This window comes from Haliotis asinina, chromosome 4, assembly GCF_037392515.1.
Source record: "Haliotis asinina isolate JCU_RB_2024 chromosome 4, JCU_Hal_asi_v2, whole genome shotgun sequence".
In the NCBI taxonomy this organism is placed as follows: domain Eukaryota; kingdom Metazoa; phylum Mollusca; class Gastropoda; order Lepetellida; family Haliotidae; genus Haliotis; species Haliotis asinina.
Window position 1 is genome coordinate 19,239,334 of NC_090283.1, and position 24,414 is coordinate 19,263,747.

Here is a 24,414-nt window from a genome sequence, read left to right on the forward strand (position 1 = left end):
TGATCATATGCACAGCAGCATTCAGAATCGTTTGGGTATACAAACTTTTTTGAGGCAAAAGTTCAAAAGATATGTGCGAATTACCACTTTTGTGATTTGGTAAGCTGTGTTCTTATTGGTCAGTCCCAAAGGTTACCTGACCTGACCGCCTACTAAGCTTTTGTTAGACTCGGTAAGGTAGTGTAGCAAATAATACTGAGACTAAGTTTACTTGGACTGAATAAAACAGTGATGGACTGTCCTAACACATTCAGCAACATAGTCCTGTTCCATCTGTTTTTATATAAGCATCAATAAATTCACACTGTAACAAGTACTTTTTAGTTAAAAAGAATACATGTCACAGCAAATGTTTACTGTTTCTGCTTTGGAGCTCTTATAGACAATTCATAATCCTTCATTGTATACATTTATCTTTTGTGATAATCATTACATTCAAGACACTTACATAATCATTACATTCAAAACACTTACATAATCATTACATTCAAAACACTTACATAATCATTTCATTCATATGAAATCACTTCAGTGTGTATATATATATATAGATAAATATCATTTAAAAAGGTACTTGTTGAGAAATTTCACACTTTTCCTGCTGAATATTTCTAAAGTCACTGTCAGTCATTATTTGAAACCAAAGTGGATTTCCCAAAATATGCCAGAATTATGTAAAATTCTAAAAATGATGTACTCATCTTTATGTTACTATCAATATTTACTTGAAATAAGATGTTTTTCACATTTCAGTTTTTTTACTCTTGGGTTTGATAAACAGTTTAAAAAGGAATGCTAGAACTTGTATTATATGGGAGTGCATTAAGGGCTTTTAATTTTTTTCTTGTAATTCAAATTTTTTTACGTTGAAAATTCATTGGATTAACTTTGATGTTTGTTAAAGTTGTATTTGTAAATTTTACCATCGTAGGATATATTTTCAGTAATGCAGCTTCAAGTATCTTAGCATCATCTTAGGATACACAAACTAGTATTTGGCAATTTCAACACATTTTTTTAATCTTGAATTTTTAATATCTTGCATTTGAAATAACATTTTGAATTTTGGACTTGTATATACCCAGAATAGAAAGCTAAGGTAATGCCTATTTCTAAACTAGGGTGTAACACTATGGAAATTTTGGACTAAAATAATTGGGAAGACCAGTCAATATTTATAGAAGGTTAGTCTAACTGATATCAGGATATCATAATCATTTTATTTACAATTATTAAAGGAATATTGTTAAAGATATGATGGTACTGCTTTTTGAAGCTAAATGACTGTTCCTATCCTGCTTATAACACTTCTAAACTTAGGTTTTACTCGTCAAAAATGACAAATGTTGCCATATAACAGTCATTTCTGATTTTCACTTTCCAAGAGAAGGTAACTTGTTTGAGGAAAATAAAATTGCTGTTTTCCAAAAGTGTGTAAAGTAAAAGATGATGTCAATAATGGTTTTGTTTCTTAAACTGAAAAGTAATAAACCAAATTATGATTGTTGTTTTTTTTCCTATTAGACAACCTGTGTTGGCAAGACATACTGTTTGGTGCGTAACGTTTTATTCTAAGTACACCTGATATCTTGAAACTTTTGAACTTTTTGAACATCATAATTAGTACATGTAATCTTAAATGAAGATTTAAGGAAACAAATATGGTTTGGCCCAAATGGGTTACCATGGCGTTATGTGAAGTAAATCATAAACCTGCTTTTACCTTTTCATGAAACAGTATATTTTCATAAAGGTGGTGTGCTTCTTAAAGTATGTTTGCAACAAAAGATTATTGCAAGATTGTTATGTCTATGTAGCTGAACTAGTTTTATGAGTCTGAAGGTTCATCTGTGGTAGAAATGTTGTATGCGTGTTGTTTTGTGATTTGTTGTGATACATTTGTTTATTGTCCTGTACTGATCTTCAGTTTTCTGTGATGTCTCACTTGCATGTATATTAATCAAAATGCTAAATAATTAAAATCATAGTCTAGTCCCCAAAGAACTATGCCACTTTCTGAAAGTATTTAATCTTATCGTTTGCAACTCTTTGAAGTTTAGTACATTGTGATAATCTGGCCTCTGAGAGGAACACTGAATTACAAGGTCATGCACCAAGACTCAACTTTGCAGCTGACGCTTAGTAGGCCATGGTACACTTCATGTACAGCGACCCACGGTACACTTCTAGTACAGCAGCCCATGGTACGATTAATATTCAGTGTACCTTTGTACACTTCATGTACAGTGACGCATGGTACACTTAATGTACATCGGCCCATGGTACAGTTAATATTCAGTGGACCTTGGTACATATGATGTTAACTGTATCTTGATAACATATCATTCAATGGACTGTGGTACACCAAATCTTAAGTGTACCATGGTAACATAAGGTTCAGTGGACTGTGGTACACCAAATCTTAAGTGTACCATGATAACATAATGTTCAGTGGAGTGTGGTGCGCCTCATATTAAGTGTACCATGGTAACAAAATGTTCAGTGCAGTGTGGTACACCTAATGTTAAGTGTACCATGGTAACATAATTTTCAGTGGACTGTGGTACACCTGATGTTAAGTGTACCATGATAACGTAATGTTCAGTGGACCATGAATATGAGTGTTTCAACTGATCATATCATCTAGGTTTGGACCTGTCCAACAAATGTGATTGTTTCTACCAATCATGTCATCTAGGTTTGGTTCTGTCCAATGAATGTGATTATTTCTACCAGTCATATCATCTAGGTTCAGCTCTGGCCAATGGATGTGATTGTTTTTACCAATCATGTCATCTAGGTTTGGTTCTGTCCAATGAATGTGATTATTTCTACCAGTCATATCATCTAGGTTCAGCTCTGGCCAATGGATGTGATTGTTTTTACCAATCATGTCATCTAGGTGTGGATCTGACCAATGAATGTGATTCAATCTTGAGGCCAGAACATGTTTTGGTGCTTGTTTTATAAATGAGGATACTATTGATTAAAGATCCAAGACATGAATATTTCCCAATAAAGATTTCCATATCTGAGCCCCACTCTGTATATCAGAGAGATTTTTACATATATCATATATACTGTTTGTTTTGTTTATATTGAGAAAGATTTCTGTGATCTCGTGCTTACTTTTTTGTGTTGAAAAACTCATAGCAATGAAGGTTATTTTATTTATAATTACATATCAAGTTATGTCAAACTGTCACAATAGCCACAATAACATTGATCACATAAGAAAAGATTGAGCCTTACTTGCCAATCCAATTTCACAATGTAAATAAGTTCTTGCACTCGTGAAATTATCATGAATATAAAAAATAATGTATGTCTCTTCAACAGTGTGTGCTTGTGCAGCCTTACGTTTTAGAGTATGAATATAATCATGTTTCCTTGCTTGTCTGAAAAATATATATTCCCATTTAACAGATTGCCATATATATGTACATTCACACAAGTCACAAACATAAAACAGTCACCTTATGAAAATTCCATGTACAGAATTAACATTTATATTTTCAGGTAGTTGCGTGTAGCCATATATGTTTACATTGTGCTTTTGTATATTTAAATTGTCATTGTATTTCTGAACCATAACCTAAATTCATGTGTAAATCTACCAACCTTGATCCGTAAATCGCAGAATTTATAATTTTATTACTCACCCTTTGAAGATATAACAGTTTAATAAGTTTACAAGTCATTACACATTGTGTTATAACGTCTCGTGATGCTTTCGCTCGTTAGATACCAAACCATTCACTCGTTTCATAAATATGGTAATACACGGGACATAGGTTAGTAGTCTTTATCTATCTCGTAAATTCTCGTGGAAGTCTTATGACGTCACGAAGCGGTACTTTTTATGTGCACACAATGCCACACCTCGCAGATAGAAATGTACCGAATCTATATGCATTACCTATGCATTACGTGTAAGCAGAGTAAATTTAATTGTCCAGCACTGGGATTATTATTATTTATCTGCACACGAATGCGAGTTGATTGCAAATAGCATCGGCCAATAAATGTTGCTTTTACGAGAGGAATAATAGACAGTTGTAACTTACTGAGTCAATGGATTAACTAATTGTGTGATCACAGTGAAATCATGCGTTCAAAATATTAATTTCGCCGCACGTTACTTATGTACAACGCGGCGCGAGTGTGTGGTAAATATTCCTGAAAAGCTTGTTGGCAATCAGTCCTTGCAGTATATCCAAATAGGATAAAAAGTTACCTCAGTATTCGAGAATACTTGTTACAGAACTGTTGTTTGAAGTATCCTAATGTTTTACTTTTGATTCTGCGACATGTTTGTTTTGGCTGAAACAGCTGGAAACTTTAATTATGTGACGCACTCATAAAACTCCCACATTCGTTAAATCTGAAATGAACGAAGCGCAAATGAAATTCCCACCCGTGTTAAAGCTGCATATCTTGAAGCGCTCATAATTCACCAAAGTGGTTAATCTTCACTGTGTGAATCGCTCCCCAAATTCCAAAGGGTAGTACATTTTCAGTGAACGACGAAAACGAGTGCACAATCTCAATTATGATTGCACAGTGCCAATTAGGAAGTGGTCGAATGCAACATGTCATATTTTGGATATCACTTTCCAAGCGGAAGGCGGCTGACTTTGTGTGCTGGCGATTGGGTGCCTGACTCTGAGGGTGCGGGCTCGAATCCCGGATGGGATTCAACCAAGAAAGTACTAGAATTTGTGGTTTACCAAGAATTTGAAATCCCAAATATGACATATGTTAAATCTCAGTTGCTGGAGGCGCTCATACAATTCCCGACTCAGTTCAATCTAAGGTCAAATTTCTTGGTTGAACTAGTGTTATCGTGTCTAAAGGACATGCCTCTGAGAATGGCTTTTTTCACCTCTGCATGAATAGTTTCAGTTTGCACTTCATTCGGAGCTGGAGCCGGATACTGTGTCCGGACATATGTAGTCATGCTTCACAGCAGTCTTATTTGTGTTATTTTATTATTATTAATGGTGTTTGTGATTTTTAACATTTTTGTTGTTTCACAGATTTATGTGTTTTTGTACTAAATACATGTGTTCATTCGAAAAATAATTGTGTTGAACAAAGGTTTATAACTAGATTTGTTAAGATATTTAAGTTCTAGTACGTGCGGTGCTGAACAATGAAAGCTTAATATGTTTGTGATTTCATTTCGAAGAAAATACAATAAAACACCAAACTATGAATGAGGAAAGTTTTGTTAATTCGGGCGTCTTCCAGTAGTGCAGAGGCTCTGAGGTAGCCTGGCGTTTAAAGCGTTAGCTCGTTACTCGGAAGATTCGGGTTCGGTTTCCCAGATGGGTGCAATGTGTGAAACCCACTGTTGCTTTCTCCACCGTGATATTGCTGGGATATTGCTAAACTTGGCATAAAATTAGAAGCTATAGCTCACCCTAACTGTGAGCCTTGCACATAGGAACTTATTCACCAAGTCGATTAACACAACGATTTGATGTGCAGTACCCGTGAAGATCCAGGGTAGAAAAGGCCCTCAGCAACTCACGCAACTGACGGGATTGGGTGGTCAGACTGGCTGACGTGGTTGCCACATGTCATCGGTTTCCAATTGCGCAGATCGATGCTCATGTTGTTGATCACTTGATTGTCTGGTCCAGACTCGATTATTTACAGACAACCGCCATGTGGCTGGAATATCGCTGAGTGCGTCGTAAAACTAAACTCACTTACTTGGCAGAGTTGTTTCCCCTACTGCGTTTATTGGTTTGAATCCTGATTCATCTTAAGTATGTTTCTTGTGTGTCAGCACCTGTCCCTATTGGGAGCTGCATGTCTGTTTCGAATATGCGCCCAAATATGTCGTAATTTGTTCAACGATAGGAAATCTAAACAAGTAGCTTTTCTGGGTTAGGACTGGTCACTAACAAAGTCCTTTCATCGACTGAGTCTGCCAAAACGATCTCAATTCGTGTTCTTGGTAAGTTTTGATCTTCAGCAGTCTTCATGATGGTTGAACTCAAGAAGTTGTGGGTTGGAATTGATCATCAGTTACGCGACCAACGGGATTAGATGGTTAGACTCGCTGACTTGGTTGACACGTCATCGCATCCCAGTTACGCAGATTGATGCTCATGATGTTGATGTTTACTTCAGGTCCATACTCGACTATTTACAGACCGCCGCCATAAAAGCTGGACTATTGCTGAGTGCGGCGTTAAACTAAACTTACTCACTCACTCATGACTGGTGCAAGATCCGATTAACCGCGTTTAACAACACCTTGTGAATCCATATTCCAAGGCTGGTATGCGAGGAGTCATGCTGGCAGCGGCATGCAACATGATTCACCCAATTCATAAAAGACACAAACAAGATGCCAAGAATACCCTTTAATATAAATTTCTTTGACATTTTGTAATGTAATACATATTTCTTGTTTATTGCTGTTTATAAAGAATATGCTACTATTTTTAACATGCAGATTCAGGTCCACGACATAGCATAATATTGCGACTGTAGTGAGTGAATATGGTTTTACGACGCTTTTAGCAATATTCCAGTAATATCACAGCGGGAGACGATAGAAATGGGCTTCACAGATTGTACCCATGTAGGGAATTGAACCCTGGTCTTCAACGTGACGAGCAGGCACTTTAACCACTTGGCTATCTTTGACTGTAGATAGTTTTTGACATTTGCTCTTAGCAATATTCCAGCAACATAACAGGGTGGAATACCAGAAATGGGCTTCACACATTGTTTCCATGCGAAGAATCGAACGCGATGTGACGACGCTTTAACCACTAGGCTACCCCACCGATGCGACAACTGACACTTTTAATCGTCACATAGAACACTTGTATCTTGGTATTCAATCTAGTGCATTATATCCTGATTACACTGTCTATCAAAGACATCCTCGATTATGTAAGGACTTACGTTTCCATTCTATTGCCATAAGAGTTCTGGACCTCGAAGTCACACATCACACCTTATTTGAAGTCGAAGTCGAAGCTTCAGTGGGACGAGCGGACGCTTTGTCCACAAGGCTACCCAATGACTCATGACCCTGGACATTGTTTAGTATAGAATTGAGTGAGTGAGTGAGTTTGGTTTTACGCCGCTTTTAGCAATATTCCAGCAATATCACGGCGGGGGACACCAGAAAATGGGCCTCACACATTGTACCCATGTGGGGAATCGAACCCGGTTCTTCGGCGTGACGAGCGAACGCTTTAACCACTAGGCTACCCCACCACCCCAGTATAGAATTGAACTACAATAGAGCACAATCAAGGATAATTATGTATCATCAAGGATAATTAAGGGTGGAATCCGTGGACTCTTCTTAGACAAACACTGAAGGATTGCTATCCTGATGTTAGTTCCATGTACCACTAAACAGAAACATCCAGGTTTTCCATTTGGCTATAGTTAATATGCCATGTCACGTAGAAATGTTCTTTAATTTATTTTGAGTAGTATATGTCAGCTGAGCACAGCAACTCACGCACAAACTCCACTTGTCAAAGTAAGCGTTCTCTCAAATTGTCACGTCCCAGTCGAGGGAACCTTACTTTTGAACAGTAGTGTAGACTGGTCGACCTTTAACAGTACTGTCATTGTCACATCGTTGTCAGTACTACTGGCACGAATCTCATAATGTCTACATTCTAATAATCCCCAAATCCAATCGTATGTCCAGTGGAATCTTCACCCACATTAAACAACAATACACTACCAGGTATTTGGAAGCATACACATAAAACGTTTCCTGAATAAATCAACCAAGAATTCCCTTTAAGCCAACATCAAATATAGGCGGATATCCTCAACACTTTGGCAGTTTCATTTTTACCCCGGTGAAAAAAAAGTGCGAACCATTTTTTCGGTATATTCAGGATACACGTTTGACCTAAATGTGGACAATATTTCTCTCAAGGCTAACACGTTTAAAATGTTTACGCTTAGGTTTGTTTTGGACGCTACACCATGTACGTGGTTGATAGCAGCAGTATTATATAATGATGTAGAGCCTTGTTATTATCTTCGGGAACTTGTTGCCATGGATGCACCCATTACTGAAACACAGAGGCATTTTCAACATTCAGTGAGTAAATCTTTACGCCATCGAGCAGGTAAACATGTACATGTCTCTAAGTTTAAGTCTACTTAATTTACATAATTTCTTGATTACAGAGAAAGAGAAAACAATTTGTTCCCTGAAAATATTGGCGTCTGTACTGTCCACTCAGAATTACTGTAGCTCTATCGACTACAGCTGACTACAGCTACTAATCAGCGGATCCTGGCGTGATGAGGGATCCAATTCCGTTTGGCGGAATGGAACACTTGTCACTTTGAATACCGTGGCAACGTATTCACACAAGGTGTGATGGAATGATCTTAATCTGTAAACCTCTTTCCTTTGGAACCAACCTTTCATCAAGTTAATTCGACTGCGTATGTTTGCATGTGATGAAAATTAAATCAGATAAACGCTATTTGGATCCTTTGACCCAGTGATAACCTATTTATAGCCGATAGCCATGACCATAGCCTTATAGCATCTACGATCATGTAAAGCATTCGTAACTACTCGTGTCATTCCGGCAAGCCGGATGGCGTCTCCTTGTAGGTCACGGAAAGAGACGAGTAGTTACGAATGCATGTAAAGTAGTATACCTATTTATAGTTGATAAGCATGCGGGAATTCCCCCTATACTGACCAGAATGCATCTACGATCATGGAAAGTAGTGTGCAGGCCTTGAGTATAGTACACTCGTCTAATAGACGTGGCCAGCTCCAGATCCCCCGGATTTTGTGGGATAACCGGGTTGTCGTGACGCGGGCAGATGCAGTTGATCTAGAGACACAAATGACAATTGTCACAATTCTAGAAAAACTAGGCAGCAGCGCACCTGAATTGTGAATAAATACGTGAGTGAGTGAGTGAGTGAGTGAATGAATGAGTTTAGTTTTACGCCTCACTCAGCAATATTCCAGCTATATGGCAGCGGTCTGTAAATAATCGAGTCTGGACCAGACAATCCAGTGATCAACAATATGAGCATCGATCTGTGCAATTGGGAACCGATGACATGTGTCAACCAAGTCAGCGAGCCTGACCACCGGATCCCGTTAGTCGCCTCTTACGACAAGCATAGTCGCCTTTTATGGCAAGCATGAATTGCTAAAAGTCTATTCTACCCCTGGGACCTTCACGGGTACCAAAGGAAAAGGCACTGATAATAATGTCATCGGGTGATCGTACCACTAAGATCCTTATCTTCCAAGTATCCTTTATGAAAAAGACACAGTAGGGATTAACATGTTCCTGAGAGTTGTGCAGAGTGCCTCTGGGGAAAAGGGGTGATTTGAAAGAGTAATCCCAATGACAAAATATTCTAGAAAACAAATGCATCCTAAACTTGACCCCTCTATATGTCTCCTTCCTTTCTATCTTGAATAGAAAATGTGTTCATGATATTTAAAACATATTAGATACGTAAATAAGTTCACTGACATATTTTTGGGAATCAGTTTCGGTGTTTTTTCGCGGTTTTGTTAATAAGGCTCTAGCAAATCAATCACTGGTTAATCGAATCGAACTTTAGGCGCTCCGACCAAGACGGAATGTAAAGAAGAAATACAATACTATTCCTATCAAACGTCGAATTGTATTGCAAGCTCTGAGCGAAATAGTTACCAAATTTTGCTAGCCACTCAGGCTAGGTATGCTCGAAAGTTAGTAGCCCACAAAATATTTCACTAGCTGAGAAATTTGAATGTAGACACGGGTTTTACCATTAAGCTGATAATTTCGTGAGCATTTTTATCAGGCCATAATTTTGCATTTTTCAAACGTGTATTATAACTTAACAAATCGGAGAGAGTTGTATATTTTCCAAATAACCCTTAGGAAAATTCACTAGCGAGTTGGGACAGTGACCGTGGAGATTTACTGGCCCGACTGGAATTTTACTAGCCACGGGCTACCGACCCCGCGGTTATTTCGCAGAATGATCGCTAGCTTCCATAGTTCTGCATGCATTACCCTGAAGTATCTGGTAAGGACGTCTTCCATGTGTCGCTCCAGTAGCTGTTTGGCGGCCAGACCGGTCGAGTTACCCTGACCACAGTTTACGAAAGTTGCTCTAGGCTGGCACAAGTACTCCCTGAACACAAAAGTGAATTTAATACTATTCATCAAACATATGATCATCATTATCTTCGTATTTTACATAGTCCATTATACATTGAAAGGCAAATGAAACGTCAATGGAGATTTTATAACGTCCAATGTCTTGTTGTGGGTGGGGTTTCTCGTAAAGCCTGCCAAAGCTACTGTGTTCAATAAAATGCCGGCCAGGCAGTTTATGCCTGAATGCATGCATGATACACATTCAATTTTTCAATTCCAATTAAGTGTCTGTGCGAACTCCTCCCTTTCCACAAACAAAAGCATTTGTAACCTCTATCTCAAACAATATTTTAAAAATGGCTAAAACACGATTCTTTCCTCAAACGTGATGGCCTTTGTTCAAACACTTCACTGATATTTAAATGTCATTTCTAGTATTACCACGTTCTTTTGCCTTTCAGTATGTATCCCTAAACACATATTTGTCACTTTTAACGTCTTCACGTTTTGGCAAACGTAAACAGAATGTCTGAAAGTCTCCACTTGGATCATCCTTTTCTGAACCCTGCCAATCACATTACTTTCAAAGAGACAGAAAATCCCAAAACAGAGATAACTTGGGTAGCATGGCAAAAGAACAGGTTTGTTGGGATCGTTTTTGAGTCTGTTCGAGCATGAAAAAGCTTCATTTTCCCGTGACATCAAAGGTGCCTTTGGGAGTTAACTCCAGCATCCTAAACAGACTTATGATTGTAGTAGGTAAACTTGTTTTGTACAATAGCTTATATATATAAAAACTTATAATAATACAATAAACACAATACAAAAAGCACAATAAAAGCATGCATTACGAGAGGATTTCAATTTAAGAAAGTTGGTTTGAGATTTATATAATTTGGTAAAGATATTTTACCACCGTCTTTGCAAAATTTTCGTATGTCTCTTGGACTGAGAGTCGGTTAGTTCATTACACAATTGAAATTCCTGGTAACATTCTCTTTCAAAATTTCATTTTGTGATGGTAAGTCGTGGTTGATGTGTCAGGACGTACCTCCTTTTTAAACTGGCGAAGATTCTGTGCTCGGGGACGATCGGACATTCAATGTTTCCTGGACAGGTACAGTGTATGACGACTCTGCGTTCTGGCAAATCTACGCCTTCCACCGTTCTGTTGAAGTCGTAGGCGACGCCACAAATAGCCCTTGGCGGACATTCTACATCGTGATGTTCTCGCTACAAGAAAACACGTGAATGTTGTTTATCGGCGCACACAACATTAATCCTAAGTATCAAGTCACCTAATACGTGCACGTGAGTGGCAGCCCGAGGAACGACCCCAGCAGTTCCCACCAAATCGTTCTTTACACAGCAAGGAGATGTTACTGGGAACCTAAAGATTTACGATGGACACCAAGGGAAGAATATGTCCCCACAACCGAGTTTCTAGCTGCAAGAGGCGGCCGCATAGGGCAGTCCCTGACCTGGAACCCAACTCGTGATCCTGAGCGGATGCGCAATGCCCAATTCTTACTTTTTGGATCCATGGTCATATCAACCGGTGAATTGGCATAATGAGACAGCTTGTAATATGGCTGGAATAATACTCATGCAACCTTTAACAAGAAAAATCACGTCTGGACAGGCATTACTGGAAAATATCCTGATTTGATATTTTCTCTTGAGGGTTGACCTCAATGAATACAGTTCACAGCACATCATGGATGCACCATGAACATCGAAGACATATTAAATTACGGCTGTGTTTTACAGTACAAAATACACTTAAACTACCTACCAATCCACGCCCAACAAAATCGAGTAATCAAACACACTACCTTATACAGACACCTAATTACTATTCCAGCCCTCCTTATCTTCACCATTTTGTTACAAGACAGTAATGAAATATTCTTGAATAGTGATATTTGCGAAATTTTGTCTCGTTGCATTATCTAGGTCCATGCGTTATTCTGACGTAAAATGTATTCAAATCTAACCTCACCGACGTGCTGTACATCGTAAAATGTGGACTGAACCAACCTCAGTCATGTTTAGACTTACCTCGACTTTGAAGCTGCGTTCGAATTCAACTTCCTCTGGCTCCCTTTGTTGGTACAGGACGCGGTAGTCGCACAAGGCCGGCGTTGCCAGCAGCAACGCTGCAACTAACATCAGCATCATAGACCCTAGAAAGCAAAATATATGCACCAAGTGAGATGACCAAATGAAAAAACAACACCCCCCTCCCCAAAACCGGTATGTTTCTACAAAATACTATGCTTGTCCTAGACGCTTTTCAAAAACTCTCGTCTCATTCACAAGCGTCAAGTGACCTCAATTTGTCTAATGAGCTAAATACGTTCATTTACTACGCAGCGAAGCATCCACGTCAGATACAAATTATGTTTCAATCTCCCGCTGATTTAATACCACAATTGATGCTGCAAGCTGGTTATTGGCCCACGCTAAACGCTAGACGCGCTCATATCATTTTTTTTACGATAAAACAAATATCTTTTTTCAAATCAGTAATAACTCAGTAAATCAGTAAAATTCCGACCTGACAATTCACATTATCCAGTGATTTAGATCGTGCGATATGGTTTCAGAGCATGTGTTTAGGAATCACTTTCGTATTGTAATAATACCAGGTGTTCGCAAGAGGGCGAGACTATCCTGTCCCATCTGTGGTATTACTCATAAACATTTACAAAAGTCAGTACTTCTCTACTCTGTACCTCTCCATTCCGTACCTCTCTACTCCGTACCTCTCTACTCCGTACTTCTCTACTCTGTACTTCTCTACTCTGTACATCTCTTCTCTGTACCTTCCTATCCCATACCTCTGTACTCTGTACCTCTCTGCTCAGAATCTCTCTACTCCGTACCTCTGTATTATGTACCTCTTTTCCCTGAACCTTTCTACTCCCTACCTTTCAATTCGGTACCTCCTTACCTCGCACCTCTCTACTCCGTACCTCTCGACTCTGTACCTCTCCATTCCGTACATCACTACTACGTACCTCTCGACTCTGTACCTCTCGACTCTGTACCTCCATATCTCTCTACTCAGTATCTTTCTACTCCGTACCTCTGTACTCTGTACCTCTTTTCTCTGAACCATTCTACTCCCTTACTTTCAACTCTGTACCTCCTTACCTCGCACCTGTCTATTCCCTACCTCTCTACTCTGTAACTCTCTTCTCAGTATCTTTCTAATCCGTACCTGTCTACTCAGTATTTTTCTACTCCGTACCTCTGTAATCTGTACGTCTCTGCTTAGTATCTTTCTACTCCGTACCTCTCTACTCAGTATCTTTCTACTCCGTAACTCTGTACTCTGTACCCCTTTTCTCTGAACCGTTCTACTCCTTACCTTTCAAATGTGTATCTACTTACCTCGCACCTCTGTACTCCCTACCTCTCTACTCTGTACCTCTCTACTCAGAATCTTTCTACTCCGTACCTCTCTACTCAGTATTTTTCTACTACGTACGTCTGAGTATATTTCCTCTCTGTATCCCCTTCTCTGTACCTTTCTACTCCATACCTCTGTACTCTGTACCTCTCTACTCAGTATTTTTCTACTCCGTACCTCTCTAATCTCTACGTCTCTGCTTTGTATCTTTCTACTCTGCATCCCCCTTCTCAGTACCTTTCTACTTCATGCCTCTGTACTTCTGTACCTCTCTACTCCATACCTCTCTACTCAGTATTTTTCAACTCCGTACCTCTCTACTCAGTATATTTCTACTCCGTACCTCTGTAATCTGTACCTGTCTGCTCAGGATATTTCTACTCTGTATCCCCCTTCTCAGTATTTTTCTACTCCATACCTCTGTACTCTGTACCTCTCTACTCAGTATCTTTCTATTCTTACCTCTGTACTCTGTACCTCTGTTCTGTGTACCTTCCTTCTCCGTATCTCTGTACTCTGTACCTCTTTTCCCCGAACCTCTCTACTCCCTACCTCGCACCTCTCTACTCGGTATCTTCCTACTCCGTACCTCCCTACTCTGTATATCTCTACCCAGTACCTTTCTACTCTACCTCTGGTCTGCACCTCTCTCTCCCGTACCTCTCTACTCAGTACCTCTCTCTCACTCTCTCCAGTATCTCTGTACCTCGTACCTCTCGATCTCGTACCTCTCTGCTCCGTACTTCTGAAATCTGTACCTCTCTTCTCTGTACCTTTCTGCTCCGTACCTCTGTACCTCCCCATCTTGTACCTCTCTATTCCGTACTTCTTTCTACCTTTCAACTCCGTATCATTCTATCCCGTACCTCTCTACTCTGTACCTATCTACTCCGTATCAGCAGTCTCGATACCGCACTTCCCCACGATGTACTCTGTTAGTTTTTAATCCCAAACCGTAATTTCTGCTCCGTACAGAAATTAGTTTCTGTTTGTGAGATCCCAATGCGCCGCCGTACCCTAAACTCTACTCCCTACGTTCTCAACGACTAGTGCCATGAGTCGTATCTCACTATGGACATGACATGAAAGTATCACAATAGGGTTCCATTCACTAGGAGCGTTGAAGCTTGGCTTATGGAACGTTCGCTGTTTCGCATTTCCATATGCTTCACACAAATATTCAAGTGCGGAAATGGCATTTCATTCTCAGAGCCTTAAAACTATCAATATCAACAAATCCAAGCCCAGGTCAAGGATGTGAACACATAACTGTGTTTGAAACTGTGCCAAGCGTTTGGCAGCGAAGAAAACGCAGTGCTAAACAAGAAAGTGAACAAGAGCTATTGGAGGAGTACTCACAAGAAGTAAAACCTGGAAAAATAATCTCCAAACTTCCTATGTCGGATTGTAAACAAACCTCAGTTCTTCAGCGTTAACAAGCTCTTCTTTCAATATTTCCTCGTCACCCAGGAATCACGTGTTAGTGGTCGGCTAGTCACACGATGCCTGTTCTGGCAATAGGCAATGTATATTGGAAGTGTGTATCCTATCATTAACAGTCTGTTCGACAACAAACAGTGCGACCACGCTTCGGCCACAAGAATGAGCGGGGGATGCTTGTAATCACAGCGACATCTGGAATCGTTCTGGCTGTATGGAGAATGCGGTCGCTTACTTTATCAAGGACTTCAGGGAGAAATGCGTGTTCGGTTACACCTCCCTCCCCTCCCAGTTACTCTACTGGGGAACGCCTGGTCTGAGATAGGCCAGGCGCCAGTCCATTGATGGAATTTCCAGCGTGAAAAAGTTCCTTCCCATATTTAATGAAATCCTAATAAAAGAATGACACTAGATTCAGATCAAAGAGTCTTTGGTGTTTCGTATTTAGGTCATACTGTTGTTCATGTTATTTGTTCATGAGCGAATATGAAAGTTTTATTTCTTCTATGACGTCATATGGGGCGCCATTTTGGCTGCTGGTGTAATTTGAAACTGTGTGTGGGGGCATATGTACTTTTCAATACGTATTCTGTGAGAAACGTTTCCACGTACCGAATTAATTTCCTTCCGCTCGGTTATTGTTGCAATGCTATTAATGAAGCGTTGACAGATTTTCCACCGACTCAACCAGCACTATTGCGAGATTACATGTCGTTGTGTTTGTGAAATAGTTAATATAATAGGCAACATTTGAATAAATTTTGTTGTAGTAGGAATGTTTTAACATACAACAATTAATTGATTGATTGACTGATTGATTGATTGCGTGGTTGAATGAGTGAGTGAGTGAGTACTTTTGTTAAGGAATATCCCAGTAATATCACAGTGAGGGACAACAGAAAGGTTCTTTACATATTGCACCCTCGTGAGGAATTGAACCCAAATTTCCCGCGAGATGAACGGACACTTTAACTATTACGCTGTCCCTCCTCCCTTACAAAAGGTATCGTTTTATTTATGTGAAAACAAATCGTATGTTGTATGGCATCAGGTAATATTGCTTCTAAAGATCCTCAGATGGTAGGATAGTAGTCAGAACTTTATTTAGGTGTGCCAGTAATCTTCATATTTAATTCTTGCGATCCCTTTTACTCTTTCACAGAGACAATATTCAGTTTTATGTGAAAACTAGAATATTTGGTTAAAATATTTTAGATTTAACGTGTATTGTTGCGTAAATCGTTTCTGATGAAAGCCTTTCTAATCTTAAACTTTAAGTGAATACAAAATCTCCTTTATCATAGAGGTCAGATTTAAAATACGTTGTATTTGTAACAAATCGACAGGTATTGAAAGGATAACTGCGGCATTCCTCCACAGTTCCTTGCAATTCTATGCGCCTATTCTGTAAGAGTATTCAATGCCATGTATGATTCTGCAGACGTCCTCGAAGCAATTATCGGTGGAAATCATTGTTCCCTTGCATGAAAACGGGAATATTCTTTCTCCTTAAAATTTCAGAGAAAATTACAATTTTAATCATTTTCAATAAAATATAATATATCTATTTGAAATCGTCGTCTCCCATTTGGAACTAACAAGAATGATAAACGGTGTAATCACAGGCCGGAGTTTGTTGGTATATGCCAGCACTGATTATAAACACTACTGACAATAATATACGTAATTCAAAGGTATTTATCAAAGAAAAAGATGAGGTTTATGCTCTGTATTTATAGATTTTTCAAAGGTATTAATCTGATTATTGATCGAAATAATTAACGGTTGTTCAACTAGAGAATTGTAAAACGGACCACTAGCAAAATAGCCTGGGGTTGGCTCGTGTGTTGAGTCTTTTCATACGTATTCGGATTTATGTGACTGTGATTTGGATGTACGGCAGGGTTGTGTCTTTAGTCCATATCTCTTCTCTATCTTTTCCAATGAATTAGCACATGAAATTATTCCATCCGGTTTCGTCAAGAAATGACTGAACTGTTTATATCATTGTTTGCCGACAATGGTATTTCTATATCTGATACAGTCCTTGGTCTGCCGAAAGGAATACGCATTTTAGAATCACATTGCAATAACAAGATGCAGGTGTTTTCGTCAGAAGTAAAATGACATTATGGAGGAAATTGTCTCCAGTGCATGCTGTTCTATACGTATTTGGGTATTACCTTGTTAAAACACTATCGTGGATAAACATAACACAAATGTGATTTTTATTTTCACAAAATTAAACATAACACAAGTGCAGCCTCTCAGACAGAAAGGTTCAGTTAGGCACATTAAGGATATTAGATGTCACAATTTAATTCCGGACTTACAAAAGTTCAAAAACTCTCGCCACTGTGGCCACTTTCTGATAAGGGGTTTCACAAAATTAAACACGCATGTTAAGGATGAAAAAAATAATTAATTGCTTCCATTATTTTGAGAGTTTGTGGACTTTGTGAGTCGAGAATTAAATCATGTGGTATATCTTGCTCGTTTATATTGAAATATCTCTAACATCTGTACAGAAAATGTCAAACGGGGTATCAATTGTTTTCTTTCTCTCAGGTTTCTTTCTCCCATTTAAAATTTACTCTGATGGTAAATGCCTCTCGAAATATTCAGGTCTCATTAAATGTAAGCAAATACAGTTGCATTGCTATCTATTGGTACTACCACAGTCTCTTCCCGCATCTTTCGAATGATCACTCTTGAAATAACGTCTCTGATTGCACAACTAAATCTGAATGCCTCTAATCGCAAGTCTTGAACACTCGCACCATGAAAGGGCCGTATTAGAACAGAGGTTACGTAGGAAGATATGACAGGAGTAACCTATGTGGGAAGAGAATGGTACTACCACTGCTACCAGGGGGACTCTTAATGACCTGATGTATCTACTTCCTTCAACATAGTTCAACATAAAAATGTACTGTTGAAGGCCAGCAAAACTATCATGGGAAGTCGTTGCTAAGTCCTTATGTCCTGAGCAAGATAACGTGTATCGGTATCGGGTAACAAGTGTGCACATGCGCAGTGATTAAAACACCTTTGTTGCCTGATTTTCACCATTTGCTTCGTGGACAGAACAGGTAAGCACGTACCTTATAATGCTGAACCGACAACCACAATATGACATTGTTAAACGTTATACCATACACAGCTGACTTAACAATAAGTAACTTATGAAAGGAAGTTAGATGTCAGTGAAGCAGTGTTGTACGTGTCTATCGTGAAATAAAATCAATTAACCTAAATGTAATTGCGGCAATAAACCGCTGAACAACTTATGGCGACATGGAGTGATGTACCACTCAAAAAAGCATGGATATTTCAGTTTGCGAGCATATCACTAGCTGATTTCAGAGCATATGAGAAAATAAAAATAGTAATATTATGGCAATATATCCATACAGATGAATCATTACGATAGGTATGGAATCTTTTTCTGAACGGTGTACAGATAATGATAAGGCATGGGTAACATGTGTTATCCACGATGTTATCTTTTGTTATCTTTTGTTATCTTTTGTCGTTCAACATATTCGAGCAAAATGAATTTGACACAAGAAGGCTTAATGGCTTAAGTTGCAATCACATGTGACATTTACTATGGAACACGTGATGACATAAATCGCTATTTAATACAGAATACTTATTATTTAATACAATTTATGCACCTCCCTATCATTTGATTTTATGAGCAAATTTTACGTGCTCGTACTAGTTTACATCGAACCAATAACCACAATACGACAGTGTTGAATACTGTACCTTACAGAATGCAAAATTTGTCATCTTCTGTGGTAGCTTCTGATAAATGTACACAACGGATAACTTCGTTTGATTTTAAACCTATATCAGAGCTTATGTTAAACATTTAATGCTAACCAAATGGAACGCCCACGTAGGTTTAAATAAACTTCGTGAAATTAAGCAAACTTTAGGTTATATGTACATGGGATGTCAACCAAGACATGATGAAGTTGTCTTTGTTTAAAAAATGAGAATCTTGCGTAGACGTCTCTCTCACAAGGTGAGAGATTGAGCGAATTTACTTTCACGCCACTCTAAACACCATCCCAGCAATATCACAGCTTCACAGATTGTTCCCATTAGAGAATCGAACCTGCGTCTTCGGCGTAACGAGCGAACGCTTTAATCACTCGCCTACCAGACCACCCCTCTCTCAGAATGGATATTAACATTCATCATGTTTAAAGGACCATCTTACGGGTGTACGGGTGTAAGTGTTTATTTAATACTTGGTTATGGGATATGATTTGTAGTAATTGTTTGATAAATTTTGAAAATTATTATTTCGTTAATGAGAAGTTCTTCGAATTAACTCGTCGTTTCTCTGCTTCTATGACATCTTCGACTTCAATATAAAACATCCAGACACTCTAGTGTTTATCATACATGTATGCCTTCTTTTCTTGTATCAATCTGTTTTAATGAGCTTTGGAGAAAGTAGGACCGGTAGAGGTTCTATACGGAATCTGGGATGCAATACGGAATCTGGGATGCAATACGGAATGTCACCACGTCATCCGTATTGCATCCCTGTATTACTATTAATTTACATGGGTACAAACCAGAGACATGCACTTCCCTGGCGACGGTCTGGAAGTATTCTAGTTGAACCAGACAATCCAGTGATTAAGAGCCTGAGCATCGATCTGCTCTGCTGGGAACCGATGACATGTATCAACAAGTCAGCGAGCCTAATTATCCGATCCCGTTAGTCGCCTCTTACCACAAGCATAGGCTACTGAAGGCCAATATTCTAATCCGGACCTTCACATGTTAAAAGCATAAAGAGACAACAAACAACTTTGGCAACGATACTATGTAAATACGTCTTATGTTTAGGCAATGACAGCAGTTCAATGGTTAATTAAGACTACAATATAGGGACGCTCACTCTCTGGCACATGACAATCAGCATAAACGTCTTCCTGTCTAATCCCCTCTCTCTCTTTGAAATATGTGTTATAAATATAAGTATCGAATTGTATTTACAGCGTCAAGTCATAGAGGATACAAGAATGAATGTGTCATCCATAAAAATCACATTAGTGTGTCTCTCCTTCGTCATCTGCTTCAGCATTTATTTTTTGTATCCTGTAAAACAAGAAATCTCATCAGATATTGTTGGAACTATCACGAACAAAATCATCCAGTTCATAGCTAGAAATTTCACAACAAAGTCTGATAGAGTTGACTGCTTTCTGGCAAGAAAAGATTCTGGGATCAATCTCTTGGCACAACGCCTTGCTGTCGATAATCAGGAATCACCCGAGACGAATGCTAAAAAAGCTCTATTTTTTGACCGATTACTACAGAAAGAAAAAATGGAATTTAGAAACATTATCAATACATTCAGTGAAGGCGTGCCTACAAACATCACTTATTTCCTCTATGCAGGATCTTTACTTGGTTCCTACTCTCATCACGGCATGATTCCTTGGGACGACGATCTTGACATCATAGTGAAGGAGAAAGACAAGCCCTTACTGCTCACATTCCTGGAGTCCCTCAGGCCAAATTATGAACACTACACCACCTGGAAGATGAACTGGAAATTGTATAACAAAAAGTCTCAAAAGGCTGGCTCGATGGCTTGGAGGTGGCCATTCGTCGATATATTTTTCTATTCTGAACACCCTTCATTCATCCAAGATTGTAGAGCAACGTATAAGAAATTCAATAAGACTGACGTGTTTCCTTTGATCAAGCGTCCGTTCATGGGGGCGATGCTGCCAGCGCCAAGACACACCCGTAAGGTTTTGGAGCTGACTTACAATATCGATCTTTGTGTGTCGAATTCATACGATCACAGATTGGAAAAGCAGGTGCCATCTAGATTTGTAGTAAAACTTCCCTGTGACCTGTTAAAAGACAAATTTCCTTTTGTTGAAAGAAAGAAGTCAAGGAACACATCTGTTGAAGTACTGGATGCTGCCTACGGCAAGCGAAGTGTATTTGAAACTACAAATATATTTTAAAGTATATTTCCCATCAAAAGTGTAGACTCACTAGAGTAGATATAGCTATTTACTTCAGACAGCTGTTCTAAACTGTATGTAGCAAAATATTCCATACTGTTTGAAGGTACTGTTTGCACATGAATTGATGTATTGTAAAACAAATTCGTAACGTTGATAATACTATTATCACGGGTTCCATGAATGCCACACACATGCACATATAACATGGTGAGTGTTTTAACGGAGTCTAAACTTTTGATGGGAAGTATATTTTACATTTATTACTTTTTGGGAAGACTGACATCATTATATGAATGCTTTAAAAGAGTTTCCTGTCGCGAACAACATGTATCTTGTGTTAAAATATAAATGGATCAACATTTCCTCTTATATGTGTATTTTGGTGGCACTTACTTAAATGTGAACCTCTGCAACTTCCCTGGAATGGGATATACATTTCAGTGTATTCTGTTTTTCGCGCACTATGATCGAGTTGTATATTCTTACTCTTTGAAAAATTACATGCGTACTATTTTCACGTGGTTTGACTGTTACACGGGACTGTTACACGTTAACACGGAAGTATATTGCATGGTCATAAAACAAATAGCTGACACTTTTGTTATTGAATTAATATATACATATGGAAATTAATTAAGCAACACCAAATTCAAAGACACATAAAAACTTAACAAAGTTTAACGAAGTAATTTTGATGATTGATTATTCAATTTTGATGTATTGACATACAGCATGAGCTTTTCATGGGTTGATATGACGCGCGTGAAGCTTGCACAGCGCACGTGCATTGCTTTAACCTCAACTTTCGAAAAATGCACTTTTTCCCTGGGGTGTTTACAAGCGCAGGTTGTCGATTGCATTCGGTTTTTCATTCATTTCAATGTCATGGCACGTAGGAAATTATCAGAGGCCACTCGTTGGCAAATAATCGGCATGAGGAATGCTGGTATGTCTCTAAGACAAATCGGGACTCAAATCGGACGACATCATTCCATAATTTCAAAACTTTTGAAAAAATACCGGGCCACTAATGAAGTTAAAGACCTGCCTAGACCAGGAAGACCCAGGAAGACCACAGTCCGGGAGGACAGAGCTTTACTGAGACTTGTACGGCGCAGGTCCTTCGACTCGAGCTCTCGGTTGAGACAGGAGTGGCTTCCAGGGAGACCCATCTCGAACAGGACTGTTCGGAATCGTCTGAAAGCTGCAGGATACCGGGCAAGGAGGCCAATCAAGCGACCCAGACTGTCTCCAGCCCATAAGGCAGCCCGACTGGCCTGGTGTAATGACCGTTTGCACTGGAACATTGCCTCTTGGAGGAAGGTCCATTTCTCAGATGAGAGCCGGTTCTTGCTGCACATGGTGGACGGTCGTACTCGGGTCTGGAGGCAGAGGAACACAGCAATGGCTCCACGGAACATCCAGGAGACTGTGGCCTTTGGGGGAGGTTCCGTTATGGTATGGGGGTGCATTTCCATGAACTGCAAGTTGGATATCATTACCATCCGTGGCAACCTTAACGGTGTTCGTTACCAACAGGAGGTTCTTGACAGGGCTGTGGTACCTCATTTTGAGAACCATCCTCTGGCAACGAGACCCATATTTATGGACGACAATGCTAGACCTCACAGGGCGCATGCTGTAAATGATTTTTTGCGGCAAAATGCAATTGACAGAATTCCATGGCCTGCCATGAGCCCTGACCTCAACCCCATTGAACATTTGTGGGACTTTATTGGCCGTCGTGTGAGGCAGAGAGACCCACCAGTCCATAATCTCAACGAATTGACGGCTGCCCTGCATGAGGAGTGGAACAGGATCCCCCAGAATCAGATCCGGAGACTCATCCAAGGAATGAGGAGGCGTCTGGAATCGGTGGTGCGTGCGCAGGGAGGACACACTAGATATTGATGAAAGTCGGTGTGCAGACTCTCAGATGACTGTTCTTTCTTTCCATGTGACATTTGTGTTAATACACCTGACAACAACGTCTGTGGATGAATAGTAAATTGTGTCCATTTTTTCATGAATTTAAGACAGTTTTAAGAATTTGGATTTCGTTGCAATAAAGCAAAGTCTTGATACTTTTTCCCTTTAAGTTGTTTGTCAGAGATCGTCTGTTGAATAAAAAAGTGTCAAACTATATCAACCCGGCATATTTTGATTGTCAGAACACTTCAAAGTTGCTCCAATAGAAAAAATTGGGGTGTTGCTTGATTAATTTCCAGGTGTATATTTCAGGCTGTTATATTTGTACCGTTTACAGATAAGTTCTGAGACAGAACGATGTAGCGCCTCATTATTGTATAAGGTCAAAACCAATAAGTGATCACTATGACCTACGTCCTGTAATGTGTGTGTGTGTGTGTGTGTGTGTGTGTGTGTGTGTGTGTGTGTGTGTGTGTGTGTGTGTGTGTGTGTGTGTGTGTGTGTGTGTGTGTGTGTGTGTGTGCATGTATGTTACAATGGATCAATGGCTTCGAGTGACTAATACAGACTTGGCGAGAAGGTTAAACACGTCCTGGTCTATTGGTCTATACATACAACGGTATCTTTCCAAATGTCGGACGCTTCGACTGTCAGACGGGTAATTATCAGAGTAGTCATGGTTGGTTAGTCAAGCATTAGTTACCTGTTTACCTGTCAGTGAAATGGAACAGACCACAACAAGAAAAACTTATAATCCCCAGGAAAGTTTTAAAAGGTTATTACCTTTGCTCTTTTATTATTTACATATCAAATTATCAAAAGTAAAACATGGTGATTTGATCATTTTCCATCACAGTCTTTATAAGTAATTTAAGCACCAACTTTAAATCTTAATTACATATCTTGTTAAGAAATGTCTAAATCTCTTTACTTCAGTGGGAAACAGAAGAAATGATTTCTCCTTCCACTGTTGGATGGTATCGTGCATCTCCAGGCAACCCTGCACTGTCGTACCATTCATAAAAACAGACAGCAACAACACGATGTGTTTTACTGTAGCACTTGGTCTTTGGCAATATGGCGGCTCAAACGTTCACACACTTCCCTGCAATCAGATGTTGCGTCGGTTATATTTCTACACAAATCAATATTTTGCTGAAACAGTATTACGAGAGTTTTACGTTGTTAAGGCGTCGTAAGTTATATGATATACCACATACCAAAGGTTTAAAAGGAAATACACTTACAATCGGTCTGAAATAGCTGTTCGATTATTATAAGGTTTACTATAAACACTGAAACTCTTATCTACCATGGCGATTATTGACAAACTGTCAGGGCTTAAGATCAGTTTGTTTGATAATGCGACGCAGTTACAATCCCCTGCCAAACCATCTATCACACGTCAACATGATAGTTATTAATGTGTGTTTGTTGTTTGTCATGGTGTTACAGCTTTATTTCAAAGTCCTTGTAA

At 39.2% G+C, this 24,414-nt stretch overlaps 2 protein-coding genes across 3 annotated transcripts; one reads left to right on the forward strand and one right to left on the reverse strand.

The window, feature by feature from the left end:
• Window positions 1-6,367: 6,367 nt before the first annotated feature.
• Window positions 6,368-15,302, reverse strand: LOC137281353 (uncharacterized). Of its 2 annotated transcripts, none has more exons than XM_067812530.1 (6): window positions 14,972-15,302; window positions 12,198-12,322; window positions 11,188-11,369; window positions 10,050-10,170; window positions 8,721-8,858; window positions 6,368-8,072 (listed from the first exon to the last, which is right to left on the reverse strand). In XM_067812530.1, the coding sequence occupies exons 2-6, from the start codon at window positions 12,315-12,317 to the stop codon at window positions 8,070-8,072; spliced, it is 564 nt and encodes a 187-aa protein (XP_067668631.1). In that variant the 5' UTR covers window positions 12,318-12,322; window positions 14,972-15,302; the 3' UTR covers window positions 6,368-8,069. The 2 variants fall into 2 exon arrangements, with proteins under 2 accessions (XP_067668631.1, XP_067668632.1); XM_067812531.1 differs by having other exon boundaries at window positions 14,914-15,135.
• A 4,740-nt stretch (window positions 15,303-20,042) lies between these two features.
• Window positions 20,043-21,005, forward strand: LOC137282778 (uncharacterized). The gene has a single exon (XM_067814569.1). It carries the CDS (start codon window positions 20,046-20,048, stop codon window positions 21,003-21,005), a length of 960 nt encoding a protein of 319 aa, XP_067670670.1. The 5' UTR covers window positions 20,043-20,045.
• The last annotated feature ends 3,409 nt before the right edge of the window (window positions 21,006-24,414 follow it).

Excerpts from the sequence above, each read along its gene's own strand:
- LOC137281353 (XM_067812530.1), bottom strand. The coding sequence starts at position 12,317 with ATGATGCTGATGTTAGTTGCAGCGTTGCTGCTGGCAACGCCGGCCTTG. Across the intron at positions 10,171-11,187 it reads TTCGCCAGTTTAAAAAGGAG|GGAGTACTTGTGCCAGCCTA; the intron begins GTACGTCCTGAC and ends TTTTGTGTTCAG. Across the intron at positions 8,859-10,049 it reads TCCTTACCAGATACTTCAGG|ATCAACTGCATCTGCCCGCG; the intron begins GTAATGCATGCA and ends TTGTGTCTCTAG.
- LOC137282778 (XM_067814569.1), top strand. The coding sequence starts at position 20,046 with ATGAATGTGTCATCCATAAAAATCACATTAGTGTGTCTCTCCTTCGTC.